At 36.8% G+C, this 14,035-nt stretch overlaps 3 protein-coding genes across 3 annotated transcripts; 1 reads left to right on the top strand and 2 right to left on the bottom strand.

Moving 5' to 3' along the window:
* Nucleotides 1-916: 916 nt before the first annotated feature.
* LOC111903062 (uncharacterized) lies at nucleotides 917-1,941 on the bottom strand. The gene is made up of 2 exons (XM_023898855.2): nucleotides 1,933-1,941; nucleotides 917-1,693 (listed from the first exon to the last, which is right to left on the bottom strand). The coding sequence occupies exons 1-2, from the start codon at nucleotides 1,939-1,941 to the stop codon at nucleotides 917-919; spliced, it is 786 nt and encodes a 261-aa protein (XP_023754623.1).
* A 1,063-nt stretch (nucleotides 1,942-3,004) lies between these two features.
* LOC111903035 (probable serine/threonine protein kinase IREH1) lies at nucleotides 3,005-9,617 on the top strand. Its single transcript, XM_023898831.3, has 13 exons — nucleotides 3,005-3,915; nucleotides 5,328-5,395; nucleotides 5,482-6,900; nucleotides 6,987-7,637; nucleotides 7,715-7,807; nucleotides 7,897-8,116; nucleotides 8,204-8,289; nucleotides 8,372-8,460; nucleotides 8,541-8,649; nucleotides 8,710-8,883; nucleotides 8,952-9,029; nucleotides 9,129-9,278; nucleotides 9,362-9,617. Exons 1-12 carry the CDS (start codon nucleotides 3,183-3,185, stop codon nucleotides 9,210-9,212), a joined length of 3,804 nt encoding a protein of 1,267 aa, XP_023754599.1. The 5' UTR covers nucleotides 3,005-3,182; the 3' UTR covers nucleotides 9,213-9,278; nucleotides 9,362-9,617.
* Nucleotides 9,618-10,673: 1,056 nt separating this feature from the next.
* On the bottom strand, nucleotides 10,674-13,645 carry LOC111903034 (ERAD-associated E3 ubiquitin-protein ligase component HRD3A). Its single transcript, XM_023898830.3, has 6 exons — nucleotides 13,017-13,645; nucleotides 12,407-12,898; nucleotides 12,108-12,323; nucleotides 11,705-12,028; nucleotides 11,380-11,622; nucleotides 10,674-11,130 (listed from the first exon to the last, which is right to left on the bottom strand). The coding sequence occupies exons 1-6, from the start codon at nucleotides 13,578-13,580 to the stop codon at nucleotides 10,891-10,893; spliced, it is 2,079 nt and encodes a 692-aa protein (XP_023754598.2). The 5' UTR covers nucleotides 13,581-13,645; the 3' UTR covers nucleotides 10,674-10,890.
* Nucleotides 13,646-14,035: the final 390 nt, after the last annotated feature.

Raw genomic sequence — 14,035 nt, forward strand, 5'->3', positions numbered from 1 at the left:
TCTAATGTCTTGAAATATTTTAAGATACCAAATGCTTGATTTCGGTTACTTAAAGTGGATCCTTCCTCTTCGACATAAACAAGAACATTACGAACCTCCGGAAATAAGTTAATTAAACTTGTGATGGTTTTGAAATGTGAACCCCATCTTGTATCTCCCGCTCGAATAAGCGAGCTCTCTTGATTTAACCCTCTTCCAGTTTCAAGTTCACCATTTCCAATTGACAATTGCACGATTTCTCTTTGACTTTCCCGTAGCATGTCTTGTCTTTTACATGAACCACCTACCACATTAACCACCAAAGAAAGTTGCTCAAAAAAATCGTCCACACCATCATGCTTCTTTGCTACACCCATAATAACTAACTGAAGTTGGTGTGCAAAGCAATGCACACAATGCGCTGAATCATTTTCTTGTAAAATCAAAACTTTTAGACCATTAAATGCACCTCGCATATTGCTTGCCCCATCGTAACCTTATCCTCTTACCTGATAAAAAAAGATATTAAACATTAAATCGAATAATATTCAATTAAAATTCATAATAAGGAATAAAAAATAGTTATATTTACCTGGGACATACTCAAACTGTTACGAGTAAAAACGTCATCTATGGCAGCTTTAAGAGTCAAAGAGGATGTATGCTTCATGTGCACCACTCCAATGAATCTTTCCTTCACCACTCCACGGTTGTCGACATACCTCAAAACTATGGCCATTTGCTCTTTTTCTGATACATCACTAGATTCATCAACCAATAAAGAAAACACATCTTTACCAATTTCTTTGCAAATATCTACAACTATCTCTATTGAAAAGCATTCAACAATTTGCTTTTGAGACATCGGGCACGTCACTTGATTATTTTGAGGAGCATTCTCTAAGGTAACATTGTGAATGCCTTCATTATGGTCTCTCTAGAAAGATAATAACTCCAAGAAAAGCCCTCTATTAAGAGAGCTACACGACTCTTCATGACCCCGAAATGGTAAACCATTTTTCAATAAAAATTTACAACACCAAATTGAAGCACCTAAACGAAGTTTATAATTACTCTCCTCAATATTGGTTTGCTTCTTCAAGGCTGCACTAATAGATTGTTTTTCTTTTAATAAAAATTCACAATTTTCTTTTGCTTTGTGATGAAAACTATCAATACCACCCATATGATCTCTTAATGACTGTCTTTTATTCCAACTATCAAAACCTTGTGAAACAAATGCATCTCTCCCATGTTGTTTTCCCACCATGTCTCCATATACATAGCAAAATAAACAAAATGCTTTGTTCTCTTTTATGCTATATTCTAACCAATCAAAGTCATCAAACCACTTATCAACAAAACGTTTATCTTTTGAACCTATTTTCTTTGAAGGGAATGTATGACCCCTTGGTTGACAAGGTCCTTGAAGCAAATATGCCCTCCTTATTTCATCAATTTGAATTGGATGGTAAGTTGTAATCTTTGGTCTAACACCTGGGTCTTTTGGAAGATCTTTCAATTTAACATTTGTAATTGGAGTAGTTGTAGGTTGTGGATTTACATTAGAAACCGAAGGGAATGATTGATTAGAAGGACATGGTCTTTTAGAGGATTCTTCAAAACTTAAATCATTGGAGCATGGTCTTTTGGAGGATTCTCCAGCACTTGATTTACTGATGCTCGTTCTTCCAAAAAAGGACCCAATTTTATCCTAACAATTCAATATCAAACAAATAAGCCATCCAATTGTTCAAAAACTCAATGGAAAAGAAACTAATTTGAATAATTTCAAGGTTAACAATCTAAGTATCTAACATTCTAACAACAAGTTACAAGTAAACATGTAATTTCAAGGTTAAGAACTACTAATTTCACATAAACAATAAGAAATTTCAACAAAAAAACAACTAATTTGACTAATTTCATAAACCTAAAATTATTAATACTTACATGTTTCATTGTATTTGTAGGTTTGAAAGGAGTGTCAAACCAAGCCAAGCAAAATCGAAATACTTATGCCTTGCTATCTTTTTGGTTGTAATCGATTGAATGGAGGCAGGAAGGGAGGCTGATTTTTTTTTACTTCTTGTTCGCTGTTTGCAGCTTTCACATAAGATAGAAGTGCCGATTTTTTTTCTTTTCAGTGGATCGATCGATTTCCTCTTCTTTTCTTTGACTGTGATGGATATTGGGTAATGGATGGGTATGTGGGTCAATTGGGTTAAACACTTAATAAACAACTTGGGCCACTCACAATGCATTTGAGCTATTGAGCTAATTTTCTTTATTTTATTGGACTAGCATTTTTTACACTTTATATTTTTTGGGCCTCGAATTCTCGAAAGTATAGTGTCACCCGAACAAATTTGAAGCCGGTGCACCTAATAGATTTTTTTTTTTTACCCTTACGAGCCGAAGCGGAGCAGTGGCCCGGGACCCCTGAGCACCACACACACCCGCCACTAATCATATCCTTTTCTCCCCAGGTTCTTTGCTAACATATAATGCCATGAAGGACCAAGTTCATGATCCTTGTGTCGTATCTATCACATTCTCAAGAATCTCTATGGAAAATCAAGTACAAATATGTTGGCTTGGCTAGATGGATACATGTCATGATCTCCATCTCATATCCACTACATTTACAAGAATCTTGTATAAAGAAATTATGCACGAATAGAAACAAGAAGGACACACATCATGATCCATGTCCAATGCATATCCCGTTTTAGAAAATCTTTACGAGTAAAAAGGGATGAAAAAGATGAGGTCATGATGACCATCTCATTTACAAATATCTTTATAAAAAAATTGGGATATGAATTGTGATGACCAAATGAATACTAGTCGCGATCTCCAAGTCGAGATATTTTTATAAAAATATGAGGAAAACCTTAAAATATGGAGGAAAGAATAATAACATGTGAATACAAAGTACATTCTTTTAAGATAACAAGAAATAAATACGTTTTTTTTTTCTTCTAGAATCACAGTATAAAAGTCGTCATTGCCATGGTTGAAAGTCAAAACTCAAAACCGCTAATTTCTGGAAGTAAAAGGAGGTGGTAGGCTATCCACCCCTCTTTCTCACTTCTCTTTCTGCTTCTTGTCGAGTGCATTTCTCTCCTACCACACGCCCCAGAATCAACGCTACTACTATGCGTGCAGATTTTTAAACAAAACCCTAATGATATGCTACAATGGTGTTTAAGGGTAGATTCTTCCATTCAAAGAAATCATCCGATATATCAAGCCCCGAGGGATCCAACAGCCCTCGATCAATAGGGTCTAATTCCAGTTCACCCATCAAATCCGACAAAAAGAAAGCTAAGTCCGCTAGCAAAGACGAACCTCAAACGCCGATCAGCGCTTCATTGCGTCAAAATCAAGTCAAAGATGGTTCCAATTCCAGTTCCACTTCGAATTCAAAGCATCAGAGTCGGAGTAAGAAAGATGGTCTTCAAGGAGTTGAATCGAAGGTTCAGAATACGACTCCTATTACAGAAAAACCGAGTTTGGGATCAGGGTCATCGAAGTTGACGAAGAAAGGGGCGGCGGAAGGTCCTGCTACAGTTTCCCCAATTCTGGCTTCTTCACTTGGGCTAAATCGGATCAAGACGAGATCTGGGCCTTTGCCACAAGAGAGCTTTTTTGGGTTTGGTAGAGATGGTAATAGTAATGATAACAAAAACAAAGTTAATAGTAAAATGTCTTCACTTGGCTCTAGTAATCTTTCAAAATCAAAGAACAATGATGGCGGTAATTTCGAGGATGGATTTGGTACTGATAAGAAAAAGATGTCTAGTTCTATGGAGAACGACGGTGGTAGCAATTCAGACCGCATGTCCATTGAAAGCCTACCTTCAAGGGATCATACTCCTATTGTTCTAGGTCGTTCTCGACTGCAAAATGGGGAATCTTCCTCTGAAGCTGGTATGATTTCTTTAAGAATTTTCATGATGTTTCTCATTACGCATCGCCTTTCTTATAATGTTATATCTATGTTTTCATGAAATTGCTGATTTTAGAGTTGAATGTTCTTCCTTCTAACCAAAATTTCCCAATATCGTATGCAATATGGAGATTAGAGTTGCATAATGTTAGGTATAAGAACAGTAGCCGTGGACTAAAAGATGTTGAACCCTCAAAGCCATCACATAGTTTGGCCCAACCACTCATGTGACACTGCTTTCATCCATACTCGTTAAGATGAAATTTCTAGAAAGATACCACATCTAGATTGATTTGAAGATATATGCTGCCCAAATTGGGCCCTATTGCCCATGTGACACCATTTAATCCATGTCCAGTAATAAATGTATCATAAGAATATATTAGATATAAGTATAAGTATATGGATATACTGTTATATACTGTCTGCTGGATTCAGAAATTATTTCTACACTATTTGCTTCATCATTCTTCATCTATCTTGACAATTCCCATCAAAATAGTTTTCAACTTTGATATTTTAGGCATCCAACCTTCAGTTTTAACAATAGACTTTCATATTGGTGTTATTTATGTAGTTTATTCTTGACAGTTGACAATCATGATACACTACCACTTACGTCACATTAGTTGCTAAATACCCAATACATTTCATTTCGTCATACATTTTAATGCTTCTTTCATCAACATAAACACTATTTTATAATAATTTGATATCATCTCCACATACTTGTTAGATATGTACTTTATCTTAACATTTACTAACATGCAAGCAATTCACTTTATCCTCTTTTAGTTCTTAACTTGAGAACCCATAAATCTCGAGTCTTGAGTCATGTATTCATGAAATTAATCATGCATTCATCATTATTCCATCATATTTCCATGATTTTTAAGCAATAATTCAATTTATCTCAAATTAAACATATCAACCCCAAATTGATATAAATCCTAACTTAAATTTTCATACATTTTAGGTGACAATTTTCTTTTAAACTTCTAAAAATCCATCAAAATCCTCAATCCACATGATATATGTCGATCATTAATATCCCTAAGAATCTATAAGCTTATATGCATCCTATATACAACTAATCCTTCAAATACTTTTCATTTCTCATTTGCTAATGTACTTGCAATACCACCACAAAACATCCGATAGCCATCAATATATGCTCAAAACCTAATTCCATACATCATTGTATTTGATACATCTGCTAAATTCAAATGAACACATCTAAAAGAAAGAAGTTGAAGACGCTAAATGAACACATCTGAAACTAGTTATTATGTGACATTTCAAAACTCTGCTTACCTATTCTTTTATAGCATGTAATGTTTAATAATTCTATTGAATCCTTGTAACAATTTGGGTTACTCAACTACCATGATAGGCCATGTAAATTTAAGGGGATTCTCTGGAGGCTTGAGGAGTTCAGAGCTTTGTACTCCAGAAATGAAGGTAAGTTATACTGCTAGTTCTAGCAAACTGTTTTTTTTCTTTCTCCTTTTTTTGTAATTGAAAAACTACTTATTCTGCCATTGTAGACTTCCTATGATTCTGAAAACCCAAAAGAATCCGAGTCACCCCGTTTTCAAGCCATACTAAGGGTTACAAGTGCACCTAGAAAACGATATCCATCTGACATCAAAAGTTTCTCCCATGAACTAAACTCCAAAGGCGTACGCCCTTACCCTTATTGGAAACCCCGTGGTTTAAACAACTTAGATGAAGTTTTAGTAACAATTCGTGCGAAATTCGATAAAGCAAAAGAAGAAGTAGATTCAGATCTTCATATATTTGCAGCAGATCTTCTTCCCATTCTTGAAAAGAACTCAGAAACCCATCCAGAATGGCAGGAAACTTTAGAGGACTTACTGGTTTTAGCTCAAAGATGTGCCATGACTACCCCTGGAGAGTTTTTGCTACAATGTGAGGGCATTGTTCAGGAATTAGATGACAGGCGTCAAGAACTTCCAATGGGAATCTTGAAAAAGCTACATACCCGTATGCTTTTCATACTCACAAGATGTACAAGATTGCTACAGTTTCATAAAGAAAGTGGATTAGCTGAAGATGAACTTGTTCTTCAGCTTCAAAAATCTCTTCATTCTGCAGATAAAAACATCCCAACAACTATAAAAAAAGATGACATTTCAATTCCAAGAACATCAAAAACATCATCAACAAGACAATATTACAGTCAAGAACAACGTGGGCTACATAACATGGATTGGAAAAAAGAACAAGCTCCACCTCCTGTAGAAATAGTCAAAGGTTTAGACTCTCCAACTAGCAGAAACCGTATGTCATCATGGAAGAAACTGCCATCTCCCGGAGGAAAAGCTCCGGTGACTGAAGTTGCTCCGGTGAAAGAAGTTGCTCTTGCTCCGGTGAAAGATCTTCAGATACAAACTGCAACCACTACTTATAAGCATCAACATAAGGCTTCATGGGGATGGGGTGAACAAACGAATATATTTGATGAAAGTTCTATAATTTGTAGGATTTGTGAGGAAGAGGTTCCTACTTTACAATTAGAAGATCATTCTAGAATCTGTGCGATTGCGGATCGATGTGATCAAAAAGGTCTTCGTGTTGATGAAAGGTTAGTAAGAATCTCTGAAACTCTTGAGAAGCTAATGGAGTCGCTTTCTGAAGGTGCAAAAGTATCAAATTCTGAAGAATCTGAGCTTGTGTCTCCAAATGATTGGTCTAGAAGAGGTTCAGAAGACATGATTGATTGTTTTCCAGAAGGTGATAATTCGGTTTTAATGGATGACATGAAAGGGATGCATTCTATAGTACCATATAGAACACGTTTAGGGCCTATATCTGATCAAATGGCCACATCATCTGCTGGAAGTATTACTCCTAGGTCACCATTGTTGACACCTAGGACTAGCCAGATAGACTTGTTGCTAGCAGGAAAAGGTGCTTATTCAGAAAATGCTGATCTTCCACAGGTATAAATGTATAATTGACTAATGGATTAACTTCAATCTTTTTCTTTCTCACTGATTACTGATAATTTGGTTTTTGAATGATGTAGATGAATGAGCTTGCTGATATTGCCAGATGTGCTGGAAATACACCCTTAGATGATTCCCGCTCTCTGCCATATTTGCTGACGTGTCTTGAAGATTTAAAAGTTGTTACAGACAGAAGAAAGTTTGATGCTTTAACTGTGGAAACATTTGGAGCAAGAATAGAGAAGCTTATTAGGGAAAAGTATTTGCAGTTGTTTGAGTTGGTTGATGATGAAAAAGTTGACATCACAAGCACTGTAATCGATGAAGATGCTCCATTAGAAGATGATGTTATACGCAGCCTTAGAACAAGCCCTATACATTCAAAAGATCGGACCTCAATCGATGATTTTGAGATCATAAAACCAATTAGTCGTGGTGCATTTGGGCGTGTTTTTTTAGCAAAAAAGAGAACAACAGGGGATCTTTTTGCTATCAAAGTTCTTAAAAAAGCAGATATGATTCGAAAAAATGCTGTTGAAAGTATATTGGCTGAACGTGATATTTTGATATCAGTTCGCAACCCTTTTGTGGTTCGTTTTTTCTATTCTTTCACATGTCGTGAGAATCTTTACCTTGTTATGGAGTATTTAAATGGTGGTGATTTGTATTCATTGTTGAGAAATCTGGGATGCTTAGATGAAGATGTTGCTCGTGTATATATTGCAGAAGTGGTAAGTTTTTGATTTCGTGGGACCCACGGTTATTGATATAATTTATATATATGAATGACGTTTTATAAATTGAACAGGTGCTTGCATTGGAATATCTTCATTCTTTACGTGTTGTTCATCGTGACCTAAAACCAGATAATTTGTTGATTGCACATGATGGGCATATAAAGGTATAAATATAATCTTGGAGTTTGAATATATTCTAATTTGTTTTTTTTTTTTTACAGTTTACACTCTAATTGTTATTTGTCTTTTACAGTTGACTGATTTTGGTCTCTCGAAAGTTGGTTTAATCAATAGTACAGACGACTTATCTGGTCCAGCAGTTAGTGGGACATCACTATTAGGAGAAGGAGAACATGAATCTCAATCCTCTTTTTTATCTGAAAGTGAAAGTCAACAAGAAAGACGTAAAAAACGGTCTGCTGTGGGGACCCCTGACTATTTAGCACCCGAGATTCTTTTGGGAACTGGACATGGTTTGTTCTAAAACAAAAGTATTACTATATTATATTTTTAAGTTTTAACAACCCCATGTAACAAAATTTTATCTCCATTTTTTTCAGGGACATCTGCGGATTGGTGGTCAGTTGGTGTGATACTTTTTGAACTAATTGTTGGCATTCCTCCTTTCAATGCAGAACATCCTCAGGTTTATTTGAGTTTTTTTTTTTACCTTTCTCGATTATACTCTGATATTGTTTATTTATTTATACTTTCTTTTTTTGGTTCAGACGATATTTGATAACATTCTCAACCGTAATATACCTTGGCCAATGGTACCTGATGAAATGAGCCCGGATGCCCAGGATCTAATTGATCAGTAAGAGAAACTTCCTAATTTCTTTTTTAAGTCAAAAAGAAAGAAACATCTCACTTATTTCTTCTCATTCCTGTATGCAGATTATTGACAGAAGATCCAAACCAGAGACTTGGAGCTAGGGGAGCAACCGAGGTGAAACAGCATCAGTTTTTCAGGGATATCAACTGGCATACACTCGCACTACAAAAGGTGTGTGTTTTGTATATACATGTGAACTGTTTTTGTACTGAGATTGGTGTTATAACTCAGGCTGCATTTATTCCTTCATTTGAGAGTGCACTAGACACCAGTTATTTCACAAGCCGATACAGATGGAACACCTCACAGGAGCATGGATATGTCGCCAGTGAAACAGAAGATTCCAGTGACAATGGCAGCATCAGTGGTGGCAGTAGCTGCCTAAGCAATCGCCATGATGAAATTGTCAGTAACTCTGTTAATTCTCACCATTTTTGCTTGTGATTTTTTTATTAATGTGGTGCCACTGCCAGGTTGATGAGTATGGAGGTCCTGCAGAAGTTGGATCACAATCTTGTGTCAACTACTCTTTCAGTAATTTCTCCTTCAAGGTACATACATAAAAGGACAATGTACTTTACTTTCGTTGTTTTTTTTTATTGATTTGGCCACTTAACCATTATATTTTTTTTGTTGTTGTGTTGCTACAGAATCTGTCTCAACTCGCTTCGATCAATTATGATTTGCTTACGAAAGGATTGAAAGATGATCAGTCGACAAAACCGAACGAATAGTCAACCTGGTCAACGCACCAGAAAGAAGTCAAAGGGGTATGGTGGTTTCATGTGAAGGATGTAAATGTAAGTCTTACTAAGTATAGTTATTCTCCTTTTTACATATATGAGTTATTAGTTTGGTGATTAAAAGAATACAAGTTTTTCAGAGATGGAAGTGAAGTTTTTCAGCATTGGGGGTAGAATGGTCAAAAGAGGTTTGGTTCTACAGATGTGTGACAAGAAGGGCGAGTCTTTTTGGGTAAACTGGAAGCTATTTAATTAAATTAAACACGAGAGTTGGGAAAAAGAAAAGAAAAGAAAAGAAAAAAAGCCATGTCCTCTAAATTTTGTGGTGTCTTGTTTGTAAATATTACTCATTTTAAAGTGTTTTTAAATGAAATATGATTGTCTAGTAGTTTCAAATGGGAGCCTTGGATTCGTAGTCGTACAATTGGTAAACAAACATCTTATGTGGTGTGTAATGTCTACCTAAACACCTCCCTCCTTATGGATCATAGGGATCAAGTAGTTGAAACTCTGTTTTGGGTGTAGGACTGTTCCTCACACCACACACCCTACTACTGAAATTGCACAAAAGATACTTTCTTCTTCATTGCATTGATTTATAACCATTTTCTTCCAAATCCATCCTCCTGATATATCATTCAACTCATACTTAATCTCAACAACCACAACAATGTCATCGGCAAAAGCATACACCAGGGAACCTTTGAATCTTGTTGTAGTAGATATTGTGAATAGCTCTGAATCATCTCCAGATGCACATTATCTGATTATCACGTGTTGACAAACACCATATGTAGATCAATACTTGTTTCTTTATATTTCTCCTTTAGGCACCGCACCATCATCGTGTCATCAAGTCAAATTGATTTTCCAACACCAAGCATCAAACATCTGATCACTCTTGTGTTCCTGATTTGAAAAGAAATGAAAGAAAAATTACTCTCTAAATCCTTCTGAATTGGAAAGGAGATTCTTTCATTTCCTTCCATTAATGAATTTTTTGAACCCGATCAAAAACTCTCTCCTTTTAATTTTTATGTCCAATTTCCTATACATCCCTTTGTACTCCGGGTCTTAACTCTCATCACCTCCCTTTTTACCCGCTTTGTATTTTTTCTTTCACCCTGCCTCTTTCCTAAAAACTCCTGAAAAAGGGAGTCTGACCTTAACCTTAACTTGGACCTCCTCACGTAAATCTAGTAAAAAAATAATGAGTTAAAAATCGATTTAGCCCGGATTTTATAAATGATTTTTGTTAAATATGATTACAAGTAATCCCAATTTTCAACTTATTTAGTTTCCGGATGACTTCCCATTTAAATCCGTTTCCCTTTCAACTTATTTAGTTTTACTTCTACCTGTCTTGCACAGGGTTACAAACGAGTTTAACTTCAATCAAATTGCCTGAAGCTCAAACTCTAATTATGGCATATAAACACCTTCTACACTAAATTATGAACTCTAAATAAATTTATTGCTATGATGTCTTTTTGTATTTCAAGTACAGTCTCAATATAATCTAAACCAAAGTACATTTACAATCTAAAAAAAAAATGTAAGAAAACTGTCTGGAGCAACTCAAGTAAAATTCCTATGGGTGGCATTCACTTCTCATAAAGATCATCTTCAACAATCTCCAAAAATCATTTTCATTCTTACAATTCAATTCTCAATTGACAAGCGGTGCACCGTTGTCATTAGGGCGAAGCGGAGGAGGAGCCACTCCCCCACCCCCACCCCCACCCCCACCAGGCGCCGCCTGCCGCCGTTGCCGCTCACGAAGGTAAAGCACCGTCAACAAGCAAACAAAAAGAGCCAGAATCGTTGCATTCCCTTCCTCCATTACAACGTTCTTGATCCATTCATCCGCTTTTGGGTAAACACCAGGCAAAGAATCTATCAAATCAACCTGTAACAATAACAAGGGCATTCACGTCTTTTCACATACAATACAACAAGATCAAGTCCCTGTCCTATCTTGACCTATTCGAATCAGACAAAAAAAAAGTACAACTTTTTGTCTCGGTCCCAGTACAATGGATGTCAAACACAGTACAACATGTTCCCAACACAATGCATGACAAACACAGTACAACCTGTTATGTTCTGTTCTGTTCTATCGAGTGTAACAAACTAGATTTAAGAGAAAAAAACTCACCATAAAACTATTGGCGTAATTTCTGCGTACCCACAAGCTAGCAAGGGCTAACATGACAGGCAACTTTGCAGCAGGATCAATTTCTAGGGCTTGATCATAGTAACGTTTAGCAAGATGAAGATCTAAAGGAAGTCCTTGACCATGTTCATGCATATATCCCAAATTAAACATAGCTTGAGCATTCGATTGTGATTTGGCATGCATATAAGCATCCGCAGCACGATCATAATCTCTTTCAGTCCCCTATAAACAATATCTCAAAACTTAAAACCATGTTTTATAAGTACGTCGCTATTACAGGTAAAAAAAAAAAGTTTACACATACCCTGCCATAATAATATGCATCTCCAATAAGCAAAGCTGCGTGTTCATTACCCTGTTCAGAAGCTTGCCACCATAAAGAATGTGCACGTTGATGCCTTTCAGCATCTGTGCAAAACCCTGATTCACCCATGCACATGCTTGCTTCACCAAATTTATCAAGAATCCAGGCTGCGTTACTTTGTGCCACCTCATACCCTAATTCTGCCATTCTTGAGTATAGTAAAAATGCTTTTCCGATTTCGCCCTTTAGGTATGCTTCTAATGCCCATCTAGATAATGAACTCCATGGTCCCCTTTCTGCAACTAGTTTGTACAATGATGTTGCCTAAAACCAAATCTTGTTAAGCTTTTGTCTTGAATAAGTACTTGAAAGATTTATACAAATTATGATTAAAAACACATACCATTGGGAGATTCTTTTTTAGACCTATACCAGTGTGGAACATCTTTGCCAATTGGTAAAATGCTTTTGGTTGACCAGCATTTGCTGCTACTATGAAATACTTGCAAGCTAGCTTCACGTCTTTCTTGACTCCAATTCCTTTGAGATACATTACACCCAAGTTGTAATGCCCACCAGCTTCCTCATTTTCAGCAGCCTTTTCAAAGTATTCTTTTGCCTAAAATAAAAAAATTAAAAAAAATGTGTAAGAAGCATGAATCTGCTAAATGTAAGAGAAATATGGACCTTCAGAAAACTTACTTTAGTGTAGTTCTTTTGTTCTACTCCATAACCCTTGACGTATAAGTATCCCATTCCATTGTAAGCTGAATAAAGTTTCTGTTTTGATGCTAACGTGAGCCATTCAAGAGCTTTTGTGTAGTTTCGTTTAACTCCAGCACCTCTTGCATAGATCTCACCAAGAAGCTCCATGGACCTAGGTTCACCTTTGTCCACAGCCTTAGAGAACCACCATAATGCTTTGGCATGATCACGCCTGACTCCTCTTAATCCAAAGTAGTAAAATATGCCGATCTTATACATGGCTACAGCATTTCCTTTCTGTGCCTGGTATTCCAAGATCTGGAAGTCTTCATCTTCTTCCCCTCTGGATTTTCTGAGAGCTTCTTTGTTCTCTTCTGCTCCGCTATGGATTCTAACCGGTTCAATCACTGGGGAGTCTTTTGAGATCAAGAAACTGTTAACAGCGGCTTCGGCTAGCTCAGCATACAGTATGACTGCTTTATCATGTACCTGCAACATGAAGCATACAATTCACCAATCAAAGGTCCCTAATTCTAGTTCACAATCAGACAAAATTAGAGTTATCTTTATGCACACAACATGTGTGTGTTATAAAAGAATAACTTACATCTTGGCGAGAATACGTATAAGCGAGTGCCAATTTCGATTGCATATTGCCAGAATCAGCGGCAAAGTGATGGTACATGAAAGCTTTGGCACCACTACGCTCCCTAGCCATTCCTGTATTATACAAAAACCCTAACAGCGACTGCGCGTGAGGATTGCCGGTGGCGGCGGCCGATTCAATCTCCGAAGCGACATCCTCCATTGCCCTACCCCCATCGCTCACGGCGGCGACCATTTTCCTGACGCTCGAATAATACTCCTCTAGTTGGGGATTGATCGGGAACTCTTCGGCGGAATTAGAGTTGGATTCGTCTGGCTCGAATATCGGTCGCCAGGATCCAGGATCCAGGTCGTCATCGGACCTAGCGTCTGATTCACCGAATTCGTCCCAATCGGCGACGGAAGAGGGATCATCAGGAGACTCATCAACGGGTCCATCCTTCAGGTCGTCTTGAGAGAGGACAAGAACGAACGGCCGGGCAGTTACTCTTGTCGAGAGGAGGAGAGAGCAGAGTATCAATATGATCAGGTGAGCGGCGCACGGTGGCTTCCGACGACTTCGCATCTCTCCGGTCGCTGGATTTCTTTTCGGGTTGGTAAAAAAAAGTCCAAGTCCTCGCCATATAAAACATTCCGCTTGAATTACAAAAAGTCTAGAAATTAGAAAATCATAACTTCTGAATTCTGATCCTAGAAGCCTGATTCGGGTTAACCGGACCTTCTTCGGGTTACATAATATGGATTTCGGATTTGGATTATTCATATCCTCTCTCCTTTCTGATAAATAAAAGTTTTTTTTACCATTTGTCATATTTTCATTTAATTTGTCGAATGTCATTATGTGGTTTTTTTACCTTTATTAATTTTTCTTTAAATTAACCCATGTAATACATGCGTCTTACAACTACTAATCTAATAAATAAGTATTAATTCGCCACATGTCAATCTATAAGCCCCTCATAATCATATTTTCCTGCTTCTTTTAGTAAACTGATTTTACCAAAATGATCTTTAATTCCT

Source organism: Lactuca sativa, chromosome 9 (assembly GCF_002870075.4).
Source record: "Lactuca sativa cultivar Salinas chromosome 9, Lsat_Salinas_v11, whole genome shotgun sequence".
NCBI lineage: Eukaryota > Viridiplantae > Streptophyta > Magnoliopsida > Asterales > Asteraceae > Lactuca > Lactuca sativa.